General features: G+C 42.5%; 1 protein-coding gene across 1 annotated transcript; it reads right to left on the minus strand.

Annotated features, from left to right (window-relative positions):
* Nucleotides 1–1,993: 1,993 nt before the first annotated feature.
* LOC124289824 (calmodulin-like) lies at nt 1,994–18,801 on the minus strand. Its single transcript, XM_046726499.1, has 5 exons — nt 18,743–18,801; nt 15,570–15,627; nt 10,942–11,079; nt 4,493–4,735; nt 1,994–2,338 (listed from the first exon to the last, which is right to left on the minus strand). The coding sequence occupies exons 1-5, from the start codon at nt 18,755–18,757 to the stop codon at nt 2,313–2,315; spliced, it is 480 nt and encodes a 159-aa protein (XP_046582455.1). The 5' UTR covers nt 18,758–18,801; the 3' UTR covers nt 1,994–2,312.
* Nucleotides 18,802–20,699: the final 1,898 nt, after the last annotated feature.

Genomic DNA, 20,699 nt, shown 5'->3' on the forward strand with positions numbered 1-20,699 from the left:
ATAGGTCAAACGTGTCGTCCAAATATCTTTTCTTTAACATGTAGGTGTTTGGACTGATCACCTATGCTCTTCACTTGCAAGTGTAATGCTGTACTCTTTGCATCCGTTTGTTCAAAGATGACATCAGTTTTGTGAAATCAAAGTCAAGAAAATGTGTATTTGCTTGCTGGATTGAATCTTTGAAACCCGGGTTAGATCCGGGTTAGAATTGGTCTTCAGTAACCCATGTTTGTCGTAAGAGGCGACTAACGGGATCGGGTGGTCAGGCTCACTGACTTGGTTGACACAAGTTATCGTATCCCAATTGTATAGATCGATGCTCATGCTGTTGATCACTGGATACTCTCTCTCTCTCTCTTTCTTTCTTTCTCTCTCTCTCAACATACTCTCTCTCAACATACTGCTTGTTTACCAATCCGATTCTACTGTTTGAAAATAAATATGTTTAAAGCAATACACCATAAGTTTGTTCTACGAGAACTCCACACCGCAACGTTGTCGATTGGTTGGAAATCTTGGTTCGAAGCGCTTGTAAAATCCCTTTCCCTTTGAGGCACTCTTTGATGGAAACTATTATTTCGAAAGGCGTCGCTTTTTCGATTTGCACGCCGTTCCGTGTGGCGCATCATGGAAGAAAAAAAAATGTAGAGGTGACAGAACAGTGTTGAGTCTGTTTCGTTTGCAAGTTTCAAAATGTTTGCACCAGACACATCGTCTAATATCCGTATCCTGTTATTCTATACATGGTACTCCAGGAATCATATCGCAAGTGTAATGAGTGTGTGAGTGTAGTTTTCACGCCGCTTTTATCTATATTCCAGCATTATTTCGGCGCAGGACACCAGAAATGGGCTTCACACATTAAAGACTACATAACTATCTGGAAATATTAATTAACTTGCACCGAAACGATCACAAATATAAAGATCGTAATAAAACGCCATTTCAATGCATGCCACTTTCATTCTAACAAGGGAATATATACGTCTATGCGTTGATTCAATGTAGCACCGGGTATCCAGTAGGTGTCCTGTTGGTGTCCTGTATGTGTCATGTTGGCTTTCTGTATGTGTCATGTTGATTTCCTTAATGTGTTCTGTTGGCGTCCTGTATGCATCCGGGCGGTGGGGTAGCCTAGTGGGTAAAGCGTTGGCTCGTCACGCCGAAGACCCGGGTTCGATTCGCCACATTGGTACAATGTGTGAAGCCCATTTCTGGTGTCCCCCGCCGTGATGTTGCTGGAATATTGCTAAAAGCGGCGTAAAACCAAACTCGCTCACTCGCTCGCTCTATGCATCCTGTTGCTACACAAATCGTTGAGGTGACTGAACGGTTCAGGTGGACAGGTTTAGCGACTAGGCTGGCGTGTCAGCGTACCCCGGCGGCGCGACCAAGCCGGTGGTCATTATATGAATCACTGGTCTATCTGATCCCGACTCAAATATTTACAGGCCGTCATGATATTGATACTGGATATTGGAAGCTGTAGTTTTAAAAAAACAACAACAGATATCGAATAAGGGTTCGTTTTTGTATTCCATTTCAACGGATGAGATGTTAAACAACTATAACTGTTACAGTGTATGGTTCAATCAAACATTGATATCATTCGAAGTTCGCTTAAAAAATGCAATAGAAGTTGTTTCGTTTTGTAAGTGAATATGGTTTTACGCCGCCTTTAGTAATATTAGTAATAATAGACTTCACACATTGTACCCTTGTCGGGAATCGAACCAGATCTTCGTCTTGACGAGCGAACGCTTTAACCACCAAACTACCCACCGCCCCACAGACATCGGTAGATTTATTGATCTCCTCAAAACAGTATTTATGCAACAATACGCAAACCAAAATGAATGTCCTATGATTTATGTCCATACAGATTGGTGGCTACACAACTTTTTATAATTCGTGCCAACATAACTTAAAGACATAAAAACTGATCAAACACACTGTTCATATTTCAAGGAACTGATATGACAAACGATGTTGATTCTGTGTTCACACTTTAATATTCATTCAATAAATCAAAGACAAAAAGTGTACCCTAAAGTAACTTTATTGCACAGTTAACCTTAAAATAACACGTGTGATAATAGATAAATCAATAATATTGTGTACACTAGACAAATAGAGCAATCAGCTGAATAGCTGAGTCAGCAAAATTGACAATGCAAATGTTCATGTCAGCAGTGGTTGTGCAACCGTGTGTCAAGATGGCAGCAGTCGCTCACCCTGGGGTCTTGGACGGTGATGAGCCGAATGTCTCAGCAGATCGTTGTCTTTTCTGCAGACGTCTCCCAAAGTTTGCTTTATGAGGACAACATCTTCACAAATTCTAAATATAGTGAAAGAAATAACACCAGATTTAGCATTAGTTGGAATGTTTACGAAGAACTCATGAGACACAGACACGCTACCTCAAGGGTTTGGCCATTGAGTTTACAAAAGATTAAACTCCGAACAAAATATAACTTCGCAAACAAACACAGAAACAGCTGCATTAACATCCACTAGCATACAGAAACTCCTTATTTCCTTCCTGAAGCATGAACAACAAAAAGCTGTTGGGGACAATGAATGTTTTACCGAATTTTGTTATGTGTGTATAGGGTATGCATTAAAATATCGCCACACATATATTCATCATCCCAAAACAAGTATCTATAAAAACTGATATACGTTTTGATGTAGCAATTTGATATTATTATGCATATACCAAAGGCAAATAAAAACGTTACTCTGACTACGTAATTATTGTAAAAAATACCAAGTTTCGCGTATCTAGATATAACCATGACCAAAAGAATGGGGTATGAAAACGTTATTATCTCCTATAAATATTTTTCATGGTTGGCCCATTCGTCAAAAAAGAAACTTCACAAAATGTAATTTGAAAAATAATGAATATTTTTTTTCTGATGATACATCTATGTATCCGAAATGGGATCCCTATCTTTCGACTCTAGAAAAACGTTAGCAAAACCCACTCAAACCCATCCATTCGTCGTGCAAATGACGTTAGTGCCAAATCAGGTTTTGCACGTGCAGTCGATCACGTGATCTTCGCGGCGAAGTCTTTTTCATATGCACGTGTTTGCATTGGCCTCAAGAATTGAAAAAACACTTTTAAACCACAGTTCTAACGGTAATTGAAATGCCACGATTGTCAAATGTGCAACGTGAACGTGCCGTTGGCATGTTGCAAGCGGGAAGATCAGTTATTGACGTCGCAAGAGCAATGGGATGCAGTCGTCGTACTGTGTATGACTTGCGAGGTCGTCTACAACAAACTGGCACCACTTCTGATCGCCCAAGGTCGGGTCGTCCACGTGTGACGTCACGAGCAGAAGACCGTCAAATCGTCCTACGTCACCTACGTGACAGATTTCTGCCGGCTACACGAACCAGGGCTGAGATGTTTAGGGGTCGACTGTCCTCGCAGACCATTCAAAATCGGTTGCGGGCAGCCAATCTCCATTCTCAACGTCCATATCGTGGGCCAATATGGACGCCGTTTCATCAACGTCAACGTCTGCTGTGGGCCCAACGTCACCTCCGATGGACCCAGAGAGACTGGAATCGAATCGTCTTTAGCGATGAATCCAGGTTTACCCTCAGATTCGCGGACGGCAGGCATAGAGTCTGGAGACGACGTCGTGAACGGTATGCCCAATGTTGTGTACAGGAAGTCCACAGATTCGGGGGCGGAAGTTGCATGGTGTGGGGTGCTTTCTGTGGGAACAACCGTTCCCGACTTCTGGTCATCCGTGGAAACCTCACAGCTGCTGCTTACCGCGACCAGGTGCTCACCCCTGAACTCGTTTCATGGCGGCTCATGGCCCAGTCTACAGTTCCAGCATGATAATGCTCGGCCGCATACCGCGATGTTGACACGAAATTTCCTTCAAAACGCTGGAATCAACGTCATGGACTGGCCATCGAGGTCCCCTGACCTTAATCCAATAGAGCACGTTTGGGATGCACTTGGGAGAAGGCTTCGTGGTCTTAGGAACCAACCTCAGAATTTGCAAGGAATTGGCGCTGCCTTGCAAGAGCAATGGCGCAGAATCCCCAACCACGTGTTCACAAGCATCAGGCAGTCGATGAGGAGACGGTGTTTGGCAGTGGTGAATGCGCGGGGCGGCCATACACGATATTGAACTGAGAAATTTCGCATTTTTATTCTTGTGACTTGACATTCTGTATACCCATGTTTTGGAACGGCGGTGTAGCCCAATGGAACTGATTATGGCACTGTCAGTGTATCGAGTACATCACACAGATCTCAGCAATGAAATAATAACAATTTAACCATCTTACCATCTCTTGTTCTTTTATAGTGCCCTGAAGAAAGAATGTGAAGTTTCTTTTTTGACTCAGTACAGTTGTCACTCACTCACTCACTCACTCCACACATGCGCCGCCTAGTGTTGAGTGCGGCGTAAAACAACAAACGCTCTGCATATGCTAAGGGATATGCTGTACTGACCTCCATACTGTAGACGGCCGTCCAGGTCGCTGTCAAACTTCATGATCAGTTCATCCACCTCCTTCTCAGACAACTGTTTCCCCAACGACGTCATCAACTGCTTGAGTTCCTCCTTGTCCAGACAACCATCGCTGTTCTTGTCCAGCAGTCGGAACACGTGGGACATTTCCGTTTCTGTATTTGCCTTCTGATTCATGCACGTGACGACAGTTAGTAGCTCGTCCAGCGTCACTTTACCGTCACCTGTTGCAGGGACAGAGAAACATGCAGGTGATAACAGTGAGTAGCGTGTCTACCGTTACTTTACCGTCACCTGTTGTAGGGACAGAGAAATATGCAGGTGACGACAGTGAGTAGCTCGTCCAGCGTCACTTTACTGTCAAATGTTGCAGAGACAGAGAATCATGTTGGTGACGACAGTGAGTAGCTCGTCCAACGTAACTTTACTGTCACCTGTTGCAGAGACAGAGAAACATGCAGGTGACGACAGTGAGTAGCGTGTCTACCGTTACTTTACCGTCACCTGTTGCAGAGACAGAGAAACATGCAGGTGACGACAGTGAGTAGCTCGTCCAGCGTCACTTTACCGTCATCTGTTGCAGAGACAGAGAAACATGCAGGTGACGACAGTGAGTAGCGTGTCTACCCTTACGTAAAAGCTTGTACGAGGTATAGAGAAATACATAGAGATGTATATACAAATACATACACATGAATTCTACTTTTTGTTTTGTTTTCCTTCATAGTGATATGTGATGAAAACTCCATGTGATGGTCGGATGTCTCAAAGTTCGGATAACTCGATATTGTTTCTTGTGATTAGTCCGCCTATCGTCTACCCGTGAAGTTCTGGGTTAGAATATTGGCCTTCAGTAACCCATGCTTTTCGTAAGAGGCGACTAACGGGATCGGGTGGTTAGGTTCGCTGACTTGGTTGACACATGTCATCGGTTCCCAATTGCGCAGATCGATGCTCATACTCTTGATCACTGGATTGTTTGGTCCAGACTCGATTATTTACAGACCGCCGCCATATAGCTGGAATATTGCTGAGTGCGGCGTAAAACTCACTCACTCACTCACTCCGCCTATCGTCGCCTGTTGGAGAGACACGGTGAGCAGCTGGTTCAGCGTCACAATTGATTGGAAAAGAAACATGGAGGTGACGACAGTTAGTAGCTTCTCTGCCGTCTATTTAACGCCAGGACAGAGAAACATGGATGCGACGACAATTGGTAGCTTCTCTGCCGTCTATATACCGCACGTGTATGAATGGCAAGGACAGAGAAACATGGAGGTGACGTCACTGAGTAGCTTCTCTGCCGTCTATTTAACGCCAGGACAGAGAAACATGGAGGTGACGACAATTAGTAGCTTCTCTGCCGTCTATATACCGCACGTGTATGAATGGCAAGGACAGAGAAACATGGAGGTGACGTCACTGAGTAGCTTCTCTGCCGTCTATTTAACGCCAGGACAGAGAAACATGGAGGTGACGACAATTAGTAGCTTCTCTGCCGTCTATTTAACGCCAGGACAGAGAAACATGGATGCGACGACAATTGGTAGCTTCTCTGCCGTCTATATACCGCACGTGTATGAATGGCAAGGACAGAGAAACATGGAGGTGACGTCACTGAGTAGCTTCTCTGCCGTCTATTTAACGCCAGGACAGAGAAACATGGAGGTGACGACAGTTAGTAGCTTCTCTGCCGTCTATTTAACGCCAGGACAGAGAAACATGGATGCGACGACAATTGGTAGCTTCTCTGCCGTCTATATACCGCACGTGTATGAATGGCAAGGACAGAGAAACATGGAGGTGACGTCACTGAGTAGCTTCTCTGCCGTCTATTTAACGCCAGGACAGAGAAACATGGAGGTGACGACAATTAGTAGCTTCTCTGCCGTCTATATACCGCACGTGTATGAATGGCAAGGACAGAGAAACATGGAGGTGACGTCACTGAGTAGCTTCTCTGCCGTCTATTTAACGCCAGGACAGAGAAACATGGAGGTGACGACAATTAGTAGCTTCTCTGCCGTCTATATACCGCACGTGTATGAATGGCAAGGACAGAGAAACATGGAGGTGACGTCACTGAGTAGCTTCTCTGCCGTCTATTTAACGCCAGGACAGAGAAACATGGAGGTGACGACAATTAGTAGCTTCTCTGCCGTCTATATACCGCACGTGTATGAATGGCAAGGACAGAGAAACATGGAGGTGACGTCACTGAGTAGCTTCTCTGCCGTCTATTTAACGCCAGGACAGAGAAACATGGAGGTGACGACAATTAGTAGCTTCTCTGCCGTCTATATACCGCACGTGTATGAATGGCAAGGACAGAGAAACATGGAGGTGACGTCACTGAGTAGCTTCTCTGCCGTCTATTTAACGCCAGGACAGAGAAACATGGAGGTGACGACAATTAGTAGCTTCTCTGCCGTCTATATACCGCACGTGTATGAATGGCAAGGACAGAGAAACATGGAGGTGACGTCACTGAGTAGCTTCTCTGCCGTCTATTTAACGCCAGGACAGAGAAACATGGAGGTGACGTCACTGAGTAGCTTCTCTGCCGTCTATTTAACGCCAGGACAGAGAAACATGGAGATGACGACAATTAGTAGCTTCTCTGCCGTCTATATACCGCACGTGTATGAATGGCAAGGACAGAGAAACATGGAGGTGACGTCACTGAGTAGCTTCTCTGCCGTCATTATACAGCACGTATCTGTTACGATTTCTTCATCCTAATCTCGGCATCTAAATCCTTTTCGCTACGATAACTTTAAGTCCCGTTGTATGTTTAATCCTTGTGTGTCTACAGCAAGTCATTAATTTGTTTTTTTTAATCATTAGAATTGGCTTGATTTTAGAATACGAGCAAGCAGTAAACAAGCATGATTTCGGCATTGAAACTTCCTTGATATGATTAAGGTGCAATGTGTTTTTCCAAACCACGGAACTGTATCCTGGGCAATGAGTCTATTGGACATTGTCGTCCAGGTATGTTGTCAGAGGTGGCATAAACTCCGTCCGTTCACCACTCGCCCTTTTCCTAAGCTGCAAGAAGACTCTTATCAATGCATGTGCGAAAATACGACAAACCAATCAGAATGTGTTTAAGGATTGAGGTACTTTGCTGAGATTAATCACCAATGCTTAAATCGTTCATTTCCGGGAATGAGACGAGTTGGTCACAAATGCCGCATGTCCATTCAGCCTTCGCGGAGTCCTGTGCTTAATATTTAATTTGACACTATTCCGGCTTTAAATAAGAATAGGTCATGATTTATCCACGAACTGTTGCCGTGTAATTCTGTATCTAGAATGTCCCCAACAATGATTTGTTTGTTAGCACAAGATCCATGCTCGTGGTTTAAATCAAATTGGCAAACATGTGGCCTCTTTGAAATATCCTCCCACACCAACTGATACGAGTTGATAAACACCACTTTCTGTTTTCAGAGTCAGCGGACCGTCATCACTCATGTAAAAACCTCACATTACCGATCGTATTTGAATCCCAGTGAAACCCGTTAATCCAGATCTCGTTATGTGAAGACCGAGAAAATACTGTTTGGGACGTCTTCGTAAGTACCAAGGGTCTTCCAGTTCCAGTACTCATGAATCCACGTGTTCAGTTTCAGTACTTATGAATTCACGGGTTCAGTTCCAGTACTGCATCTGATGCTTCCACAGGTTCAGTTCCAGTCCTGCATCTGATGCTTCCACAGGTTCAGTTCCAGTACTGCGTCTGATGCTTCCACAGGTTCAGTTGCAGTACTGCGTCTGATGCTTCCACAGGTTCAGTTCCAGTACTGCGTCTGATGCTTCCACAGGTTCAGTTCCAGTACTGCATCTGATGCTTCCACAGGTTCAGTTCCAGTACTGCATCTGATGCTTCCACAGGTTCAGTTCCAGTACTGCATCTGATGCTTCCACAGGTTCAGTTCCAGTACTGCGTCTGATGCTTCCACAGGCTTTCAGCTTCAGTTCCAGTACTGCGTCTGATGCTTCCACAGGTTCAGTTCCAGTACTGCGTCTGATGCTTCCACAGGTTCAGTTCCAGTACTGCGTCTGATATGCTTCCACAGGTTCAGTTCCAGTACTGCGTCTGATGCTTCCACAGGTTCAGTTCCAGTACTGCATCTGATGCTTCCACAGGTTCAGTTCCAGTACTGCATCTGATGCTTCCACAGGTTCAGTTCCAGTACTGCGTCTGATGCTTCCACAGGTTCAGTTCCAGTACTGCATCTGATGCTTCCACAGGTTCAGTTCCAGTACTGCGTCTGATGCTTCCACAGGTTCAGTTCCAGTACTGCGTCTGATGCTTCCACAGGTTCAGTTCCAGTACTGCATCTGATGCTTCCACAGGTTCAGCTCCAGTACTGCATCTGATGCTTCCACAGGTTCAGTTCCAGTACTGCGTCTGATGCTTCCACAGGTTCAGTTCCAGTACTGCATCTGATGCTTCCACAGGTTCTGTTCCAGTACTGCGTCTGATGCTTCCACAGGTTCAGTTCCAGTCCTGCGTCTGATGCTTCCACAGGTTCAGTTCCAGTACTGCGTCTGATGCTTCCACAGGTTCAGTTCCAGTACTGCATCTGATGCTTCGACAGGTTCAGTTCCACTACTGCATCTGATGCTTCCACAGGTTCAACTCCAGTACTGCGTCAGATGCTTCCACGGGTTCAGCTCAAGTACTGCGTCAGATGCTTCCACGGGTTTAGCTCCAGTACTGCGTCTGATGCTTCCACAGGTTCAGTTCCAGTACTGCGTCTGATGCTTCCACAGGTTCAGTTCCAGTACTGCGTCTGATGCTTCCACAGGTTCAGTTCCAGTACTGCGTCTGATGCTTCCACAGGTTCAGTTCCAGTACTGCGTCTGATGCTTCCACAGGTTCAGTTCCAGTACTGCGTCTGATGCTTCCACAGGTTCAGTTCCAGTACTGCGTCTGATGCTTCCACAGGTTCAGTTCTAGTACTGCGTCTGATGCTTCCACAGGTTCAGTTCCAGTACTGCGTCTGATGCTTCCACAGGTTCAGTTCCAGTACTGCGTCTGATGCTTCCACAGGTTCAGTTCCAGTACTGCGTCTGATGCTTCCACAGGTTCAGTTCCAGTACTGCATCTGATGCTTCCACAGGTTCAGTTCCAGTACTGCGTCTGATGCTTCCACAGGTTCAGTTCCAGTACTGCATCTGATGCTTCCACATGTCAGGTTCAGTTCCAGTACTGCGTCTGATGCTTCCACGGGTTCAACTCCAGTACTGCGTCTGATGCTTCCACTGGTTCAGCTCCAGTACTGCGTCAGATGCTTCCACGGGTTCAGTTCTAGTACTGCGTCTGATGCTTCCACGGGTTCAGTTCACTGCGTCTGTTTCCACAGGTTCAGTTCCAGTACTGCGTCTGATGCTTCCACAGGTTCAGTTCCAGTACTGCGTCTGATGCTTCCACGGGTTCAACTCCAGTACTGCGTCAGATGCTTCCACTGGTTCAGCTCCAGTACTGCGTCAGATGCTTCCACGAGTTCAGCTCTAGTACTGCGTCTGATGCTTCCACGGGTTCAGCTCCAGTACTGCGTCTGATGCTTCCACGGGTTCAGCTCTAGTACTGCGTCTGATGCTTCAGCTTCCACGTCTGATGCTTCCACGGGTTCAGCTCTAGTACTGCGTCTGATGCTTCCACGGGTTCAGCTCTAGTACTGCGTCTGATGCTTCCACAGGTTCAGCTCCATTACTGCACACTCATGATTCGAGACCTGCTAGTTACATGAATAAGAGCTTACGGGACTGTGGTGTTGTGTTTCGCATACTCCAACTAGGTCAGTCTGAGGGTATGTTAATTATTGAATGCATTCGAAGAAGCACAGGAACGGCACATGCTCAGTTCAATTTGAATTGTGTTAACCCTTGATATGGACATGGTTGATTGAACAGATACACATGAGCATTAATCAAGGACCACCTGATTGAAATTCAAAAAGCAACAACAAAGCCTGATCTGAACTCAATGGAACGCCGTTAGGATTACCTTGGCAGCGAAGTGAGGGCCATAGACAGCAGCAAGAGAAGACTTGTGAATATCTTCCATGAGAGGGAAGGGTATACACGACACTGTGTCAAGGGTGATTTCTAGGTTGATGGTCGTTTTTCACTGTATAATGCGACGGTAGGATTCATAGTGTGTGCTGGGAGCTGAAACCTTTCAGCTTTGTTGAAATGAATATTTTTAGATTTCTTCGTATTGTATCAGTTCATCGGTACCGATTGTAATTTTCAGGCGGTCTGTTGTCAGTTATGAATAATACATTGTTTTCAATTTAATGTACACCAAAATGTTCGGTGTTGCTTAATTAATGCTTGTGTGTATACTTGTGTATTTGACTGCATCATAATTCAACGCAGTGGGAACATTGGAAGATGTCTTAAACGTCGTTACCGTTGATGTCAAAGCTGCTACAGACGTCTGACGTGTCGGCGTTGCTGGTGTGGAGGATGTTGCCCACTCTACTGAAATCGCTTGCTGTCAGGTATCCTTTTCCTCCCTCGTCAAACACCTTGAAGATGTCGTTGTAAGCTGCACAGAAGATGAAAAACATGTATTTTATCATTCTGGAGTTCAATTCATTTTCTGAAGCAACAATATTATTTGATTGTTGAATGTTGTAATACATTGTAAACGGGGCAAACAAGTTTGCTTTTGATGTCATTCAAAATGGATTATATCCATTTAACCTTAATTTATTCCTGCAACAGTTTGCAATGGGTAATCTGTGGTTTGGAATGTTGTGTAAAAATACATTGATGACTAGGGTAAAAAGATGAATTTGCAACAACATAACATCTGCCTTAAGTGAAATGTTGTGCCGAACTTAGATTTATTGATTTAATAAGGTGTCTAAGATAAACATCAACATTTGTGTATAATGCACGTTTTAAATTTAATATTAAAGGATTTTGATTACATTTTATTGCTTAAACATCATGTAGAAATATTCTTAGTGTTTAGTGTTGACTAAGTGTAAAAAAAGTCCATGTTTTTGATATCGCTAATTGTTTCGCTAAAGATGTTAACAAACTAAAAACTTTACATGCTAAATTCACCGGAGATTTTCTGTGCCTCTCTGTTTACAGATCACTGTCTTAAACTCCAACAGACGTTAAGATGGTGGATACTATATCTCATCGGTATTCATTAATGGTCAGACCTTTAGTTTGGCGGGTGTTGAAAGTTAATTTCGGGATAACATCACTTCTAATTCAATGTAAGCTAAGGAAAATGTCATCCTAGTGACTATAGGTTTTAACCGGTTTTTGTATTATTCCAGCAATAACAAAGCTGGGCACTATAGAAAGACCGTCACACATTTTACTTATGTACAATGTGGAATCGAACCCGGACCTGTGGCGTGATGATAAAACGCTCAAGTCAAAACATTGATTACACAACATTCTCGTTTCCTGCTCACCGGGTTCCGTCCTATTGCGCCCTTAGTACAATAACCAGTCCAGAATTTTGAGACCGATTAATTGAACTGGATACATAAATATTAATCAGTATTATTTGATACATCTAACTACTTGTATATTGCAAGATTACGCTCCTTCTAATCCTTGCAAACACGTCGTGCAGCGTGCTCTGTCGTACAGCGTGCTCTGACAAACGGAAATCTGGAAATCGTGGAAATCTCAAAACGAGGCTCTGCCGCTAGAAAAGTTTGGCGGCCTGGTACGGACTTGACATTATATCAATCACATTGTGCGTTACAAAACTACACTGAATAAGCGCAGAAAACACACACAACAGGTGTAACCAGTAAGCCAGAGGAATTGTAAATCATTTTACGACCTCATCAAACAGGGGCAGTCTGTGACGTCTTAGTTAAGGTCATGCTGACTACACCTCGCCATAAAATATAGAAATACGATGTTATTAAAGTTGAAAAAGAAAATTAACTTGTAAACCAAGTTTGTAACATCTAGGCTACTCCACCGATCCCATCAATCAAGACGCATATTGCTAGTTTTGTTGCTTTTACATGATGCATTTGTAGTCATTAAATTGCCATTCGCCGGAATCATCGTCTTCGTTAAAGAAAACCTCTATGATTAACTGGTTTGGGAATATAGTCCAGTCAAAATGTGACAATAACTCCAAATAATTGGTACAGGAATGCTTTGAGTGTTTCCAACATGTTTAAGTTATAACTAATGAGTATTACAAAGTCCTCCCTTGAAATATGATGCTAAGTCCTAATTTTGGGTAAAACTTTTAAAAATTGAAATCTTCAGTAAATAATTTTTAAATCTCATATTGAGGCACAAATTTACCTTTTTATATATATTTTCAAAGAGTACAGAAGGTACTACCAAGAGATGAATTAGAAAAAAGTCAAATAATGTTATCCGAAGTCCTATTTTGGGGTAAAAAGGTAAATAAATTGAAATTTTATGGACCTATTTATTAGTAATACATGGGTTATAAAAGTCAAATATATGTATGCTAAATACTATTATGGGGTAAAGAAATGAAAAGTTAAAATTTTAAGAGAATAATTTTAAAAATCTCATACTGAGACCCAAGTACTTTTATATGCATATTTTCACATGGAACTACTAATACATTGACTGGAAAAGTCATAATTTAAAAAAAACCATAGATAAAAGACTTTTCAGAGCATATATTTTCTATTTTCAAGGGTAAAATAAACACAACTTCAGGAACATGCAATTTAGTTCCTCTTTTTGCCTCATCAAAGTTATGATTAATCTGAAACGGAACTATCCTCTCTCAATATGGAGAAGCTGTTATATCTATAAAGCTAACACATATTCATTCATCAACTTTGAACACAGAGAGAGAGAGAGAGAGAGAGAGATGTGAACTTGAGCCCTGTGCTATTCTAAGATGTTGAAATGTGTATTTATTGTTTCCTTGGACTTTATCCATGGTAGTATACTTGCAACGGCTATATCCAAAGCCAATAGGAGTTCAATTGAGAACATAAGTGGTGCCTTTGCTCTCCAGGTATTTGTCCATGACACTAGGTTTAGGTTTACTATTAAAAGAAAAGTGTATTTATTGCTAAAGACTGTAGTCCACATCGATAAATTTTCTGCTGTAACCTCATGGAACCGATTGAAGAACAGGGGACTTCCATGTCAACATATGTGTGACAAATTCTCACAGTAAATCCATTACAGTGTCCTATGTGAGATATTATCTGTCAAATACAACCAGCTGACTTCCACGTGAATATGAATCTGTGTAGATTACTTGACTCTGGTTAACTTAATACATGTGGCTTGTCGAAATGTGTACCGACATTGTACACACCGAAGTCCAATAATTTGAAGGGTTGTGTTCAGGCTAACTTGAATATTTGAGATGTGGTTTGGTGAGGTGATTTGATTCAACGGTGCTTGCAATAGGTTTTCACTTACCGGTACATTGAATTGTACATGATTTCATGACAGTTACCCCCAACGACATGTAATACCATGGGATATATAGTCATCCCTCTGTCAGTCAGAGATCTTTTCGTTTCCTGAGCAATATTTAAAGGTGGTTGATAAACAAGCATGCATCACCTACTATTTAAGTATTTGAAATACTTAAAGAATTTGTCCATTAGTTATTTCAATTTCAAAAATACCAATATTTTAAATTATTTTACTAGCAGTAAAAAGGACAATACTAGTTGTGCTTTCAAAACCTTTCTAGAGCTTTGATCAAGTAGCCCAGCGCCCGTGAAGATCAAGTTTAGAATTGATCTACAGTAACCCATGCTTGTCGAAGGATCGGATCGGATCGGGTGGTCAGGCTCACTGACTTGGCTGACACGTGTCATCGTATCCCATTTGCGTAGATCGATGCTCATGCTGTTGATCACTGGATTGTCTGGTCCAGACTTGATTATTTACAGACCGCCGCCATAGCTGGAATATTGCTGAGTGCGGCGTAAAACTAAACTCACTCACTACAAGGAGCCTAAGTTAATGATTTTTCCAATTTTAAGAAATAGATGTTTTCCTACTAAAAATATGTGTTTTTCATGAAGATTTCAGTCCGTTTTTTAAATGTTTCTGAGATTTCAAATCAGTTAAAAAAATGCCAGTTATACTATAAATATTTGCAAGGGTTCACTCAATTCTGCTCACATAAAGGGGGCGGTGGGGAAGCCTAGTGGTTAGAGCGTTCGCTCGTCACGCTAACCAGTGAGCCAGATGAATTTTGAATAATTTTACGACCTCATCAAACAGGGGCAGTCTGTGACGGCTAGTTAAGGTCATGCTGCCTAAACCTCGCAACAAAATATAGAAATACGATTTTATTAAAGTTTAAAATTAAAATTCATTTGTAAGTACCATTTTCTTATAAAACAGGAAATTGGAATTCAGTGTAACCATAGTTGTTTGGAGTGTCTCTTTTCACTTTCACACGAGAAAATTCGGATCGGCTGAAAAGTAGGTCATTGTCTGAATTGGTTAACGAGACTCATGTTTCGGTTTGGAGCAGAATCACCTCAGTCATCCTCCTCATCTCTTTTAATTGTAGCTTTTAGCTGTCTTTTCAATCCTTTATCTATTTGGCCAACTATAGCTTCATCTAGTTAGATTTTTATAAAAGATATATTCTACTACTTCAATCTGTTGTAAACAAAGGGGAGATAACTCTCATTTACTTGTTTCCAGTGAGCTGGAGTGTCCAAAATCCAAGTTCAAACCTCATTTCATAATTTCTTTTCAGTTTTAATTTTCATTATTTACTATTTTGTACACTTCAGTTGTATGTTTTGCAAGATTTTATACCATTTTCTGGACTTATTTTCAGATTAAAAAATATTTGAAAAATACCATTTTTCATAGTTTTTGCCCCCCAAAAGCCACTTAGCATCAACATCCAAGGGAGGACTTTTTATATATTGTTTACATAACTGTTGTAAATGATATAAACACAAAACCATTTCTGTACCAATTTTTTGGAGGTTCAGAGATTTTTCCACTAATTTTACTTGACTAATACGTCATATGTTTGATACAAGCGCAAAGAGAACACTTCCTCACCCTCCACTTCATCCGGCGCAAGGATATGATACTTCATATTGCCGTCAATCTCGTTCTTCTGTAACAGAGGAATGGAAGGGGCAGCTGTCTCTGCTGCGTATGGTGCCAGACATCAAAGCGTCAGATGTTACAATAGTATGACTTTATTTAGGAGATGCAATATGGAGGAAGGAAATAGACACGTCACAATAAATAACAACTCTGAACATTTTTGACAAAGAAACCAGGTGTTGTTGGGCTTGGTGTTCCAAGGACCACAGGGTGTCCGTGAAAATCATATTGACGAGGTACATGTATACAGGTTGCCCAGCTTCATCATAACTACAAGGGCACGGTTTACTCGCAGAACTAACAGATTTGAAAACGATGTCAAATTCTTCTTCACTTCACCTTGCATTGAATCACAGATAATAATAATAATAATAATAATAATAATAATAATAATTCATTCTATATCGCGCCTAGTATACATCTGACTAGTTGTTCACTGGACGCTGTAATCAGGATCTGATTATTATTACCCCAGATAACCCAAGGTTATAGACACATGATTTTGTCCAACCGGGTACCCATTTTCTGCTGGGTGAACAGAGGCAATTTTGATCAAACTCACTTGCCTAAGATGAGACCACATGTATCACATATGCTTCGTTGTGGGGCAGGACCGAAGTCCTAGAAACTCTCAGGAGTCAAGCTACCTAACACGGTCACCCATCCAAGGACTCTCCGAGCTCGACGTTGCTTAATTTCAACTAATTCGTGACCTGCGTTCTACCACAGGACCACACACCACCAACAGATTCGATCTTATCTGGACCGTACCATACATTTTACCCGAGGTTTAAGAAATATGATACAAGAGTGTAATAGATAACTACGGTTGATAACGAAATGAACGGGACCACTAATTATATTTCGTCATAGTTGGTTATAGCCATTGTGACTGAAATCGACAGCAAGTGGATGGAGCAATAAAAACACGTCGCTATATGTGTCAGTTCGTTATACGTGCATTCGCTTTAAACGTAGTTTAATAGCCTATTTGCATTCGCTCGTCGCCGGATTTCCTCGATTCATTATGGGTACAATGAGTGAAGTCCATTTCTTGTCCCCGCCGCACTCAGCAAATATTGCTAAATATGGCGGCCATACTCTGAGACAATCCAGTGATCAACATCATGAGCATCGACCTGCGCAATTGGGAACCGATGACATGTGTCAACCAAGCCAGCGAGCCTGACCCCCCGATCCCGTTAGTCGCCTCTTACGACAAGCATGGGTTACTGAAGGTTCATTCTAACCCGGACCTTCACGGGTCCCACATTAGACTAACACGCAGTAATATAACTACAGTCATAACACAGAAGGAATATTATAGTTGATCATTAGTCATCATCGATTAAACCAAGCTCTGGTAATCGTACAGAAGTACTAAAATAGAGAAAATGAATGCTAACAATAATTCACGTTATACACCTTGTTCGAACTATGGTGTCAGAATAAGTACAGGCGGGGCTCGTAACATTATACCAGAAATATTCAGAGCTACTTTCCTCCCCCAAACAACCTTACAGTAGGCTATCCCTGTTATTCCGAACACGCTTCTAACGAACTGACGGATATAACGAACTGTTTAGATCTGTATATTTCAGTAGAAATACGTATAACACACTAAGGATATAACGAGCTAAAATTACTAGTCCTTTTTGAGTTCGTTTTAACCGTAGTTTACTAAATATTCCCTAGTATGGAAATCAGAAAATGACTGGCATGGAGTAAACCAGGAAATCTGCAGCTGTACAGAGGTAAGACGTCCTGAACTCCCTCGACTCTACCACATCTGTGATTCATGGAACACATCGTGTGAAGGAATGGAACACACTGTGTGTAGGAATGGAACACACTGTGTGTAGGCATGGAACACATTGTGTGTAGGCATGGAACTCATCGTGTGTAGGCATGGAACACATCGCGTGTAGGCATGGAACACATTGTTTGAAGGCATGGAACCCACCGTGCGTAGGCATGAAACACATTGTGTGTAGGCATGGAACACCTTGCGTGTACGTATGGAACACATTGCGTGCAGGCATGGAACACACCGCGTGTAGGCATGGGACACACCGTGTGTAGGCATGGAACACATTGTGTGTAGGCATGGAACACATTGCGTGTAGGCATGGAACACATCGTGTGTAGGCATGGAACACATTGTTTGTAGGCATGGAACACATCGTGTGTAGGCATGGGATACATTGTGTGAAGGCATGGAACACATTGCGTGTAGGCATGGAACACGTAGTGTGTAGGCATGGAACACATTGTGTGAATGCATGGAACACATCGTGTGTAGGCATGGAACCCATTGTTTGAGCATGGGACACATTGTGTGAAGGCATGGAACACATTGTTTAAAGGCATGGAACTTACCGTGCGTAGGCATGAAACACATTGCATGTAGGCATGGAACACATTGTGTGAAGGCATGGAACACATTGTGTGTAGGCATGGAACACATCGTGTGTAGGCATGGAACACATCGTGTGTAAGCATGGAACACATTGTGTGTAGGTGTTTTTCTCATATACAGTAAAACCTCGTTGTGTCGAGGTTGAAGTGAGCTACATAAATACTTCGAACTATCCAAGGTTCGAAACATTCGAGGGTAACACTTCGAGACTACCGTCAGTTCGACACAACGATGTTTTACTATATAACCATATACTTTACTTATCACATAACGAGGTGGAAAATACTCAAGTCGGTTTCCCGCATCCTTGATAATCTCCAGGGTATACGTTACGATAACTCTCCACTATAGTATACCCTAAGAAACTATCGAGGATGGCTTTCCCGAAGCAATGTTGTATTTCCTAGCGCTAACAAATAGCAATGGCCAATAAGATCTGTTATGAACAAGCATCTATATGGGTAAAAATTCGTTACATACAGATTTCACTGTACTTAAGTGGTTATAAAAAGCAGTGCGTTTACTTATGAAGCAATTTATGTTGCTTCTAAAACAAAAAACCAACACTTTGGTGCTCATGAACAATTACCAAATTCTTTCAAATGGGCGTTTTTATAGTAGTGACGTATAGTTCGATAAAAACAACAGCTTTGTATTTATCAAAATCTCGAAATGATACACTAAGAGAGGTTTAAGCACTTACCACGATTGTGAACATGGCAACCTATTGGCGTGGGAGACCCTTCACAGTGAACACACTTGAGTCGTGTCCTTGATAATTAACAGGTAATCAATTGACAGGTAAATATTTAACAATCCGTTGCCTGTTATAGCTTAACAATATCGTGATCCGATTTGCGACCACAAACCTTCTGTAGAGTAGTTGGGGATGTTCCTTAGTGCAAACACGACATGTCAGTGCAGGATCATAGGAACTTACCCCTTTGCTGGGTTTCGTGGAGAGAGGATTTCGTGTTATAATTAAAGAATACGTTTGCACATGTAAAGGAATTATGTTCAGTGAAGCTTCGTAAGCTCGGAGTCCCTTAACTCGATATATCGGTTTAAGTGTTTCTTTGATGAAGACAAACGCCAGAACATATTAAATACACTGACCGCAACGCCTTGAAGTGAAAGCGAGGTAACTCGATATATCGCTTCATGTGATTCTTTGACTGAGAATACTCTAGCACATGTTGAGGAATTAGGTTAACTTAAAGTTCATATACTCAAAGTCTTGCAACTCGATATATCGCTTCATGTGATACACTTCCTCTTTATCAGCAGAATCTCTGCTGAGGTCTATTATCCACTTTCCGCCTGTCTCGAACTACGGGTGCCTTGATATTGCTTCAAGCTGCACAAGACATCGAGTTGACAAATCCTCCTCATACTCCGCATACGAACTCGAATATGAATTGTAAAGGACCTTGTCTGATGTCGTGGTTGATCGAGACTGATCCACGTGGTTGTGGATATTCAAGACCGATGTGGAAGATCGAGACCAAAGTGGAAGATCGAGACCAATGTTATCGAAGATCGAGACCGATGTTGTGGAAGATCGAGACCAAAGTGGAAGATCGAGACCAATGTTGTGGAAGATCGAGACCAAAGTGGAAGATCGAGACCAAAGTGGAAGATCGAGACCGATGTTATGGAAGATCAAAACCGATGTTGAAGATCAAGACCGATGTTGTGGAAGATCAAGACCAATGTTGTGGAAGATCGAGACTGATGTAATGAGGGATCGGGACCCATGTTACGGGAGATCGTGATCGATGTTGTGGAAGATCGAGACCCATGTTACGGAGATCGTGATCGATGTTGTGGAAGATCAAGACCCATGTTACCGTGATCGATGTTGTGGAAGATCGAGACCCATGATCGTGATCGATGTTGTGGAAGATCAGAGACCCATGTTACGGGAGATCGTGATCGATGTTGTGGAAGATCGAGACCAATGTTGTGGAAGATCAAGACCAATGTTGTGGAAGATCGAGACCCATGGGATTACGGGTGAGATCGTGATCGATGTTGTGGAAGATCCCATGTTTCGGAGATCGTGATCGATGTTGAGGAAGATCAAGACCCATGTTATGGATCAAGACCAATGTTGTGGAAGATCGAGACCCATGTAACGGGAGATCGTGATCGATGTTGTGGAAGATCAAGACCGATGTGGAAGATCATCGGGACCCATGTTACGGAAGAGATCGTGATCGATGTTGTGGAAGATCGAGACCGATGTTATGGAGATCGTGATCGATGATGTAATGAGGTTGTCAAGATCGAGATCGATGTTGGGAAGATCGAGACTGATGTAATGAGGATCAAGACCCATGTTACGGAGAGATCGTGTTGTGGAAGATCGATGTGATGTGGAAGATCCATGTTAGGAGATCGTGATCGATGTTGTGGAAGATCAAGGCGAATGTTGGAAGATCGAGAAGTTGCGTGATGTTGTGGAAGATCAAGACCAATGTCGGGACCCATGTTACGTTAGATCATGATCGTGATCGATGTTGTGGAAGATCATGTTTAGACCCGATGTTGTGGAAGATCAAGTGGAATGTTGTGGAAGATCGAGACCCATGTTACGGAGATCGTGATCGATGTTGTGGAAGATCGAGACCGATGTGGAAGATCGAGACCAATGTTGT

Source organism: Haliotis rubra, unplaced genomic scaffold (assembly GCF_003918875.1).
Source record: "Haliotis rubra isolate DU_JTF1 unplaced genomic scaffold, ASM391887v1 Scf45, whole genome shotgun sequence".
Lineage (NCBI taxonomy): Eukaryota > Metazoa > Mollusca > Gastropoda > Lepetellida > Haliotidae > Haliotis > Haliotis rubra.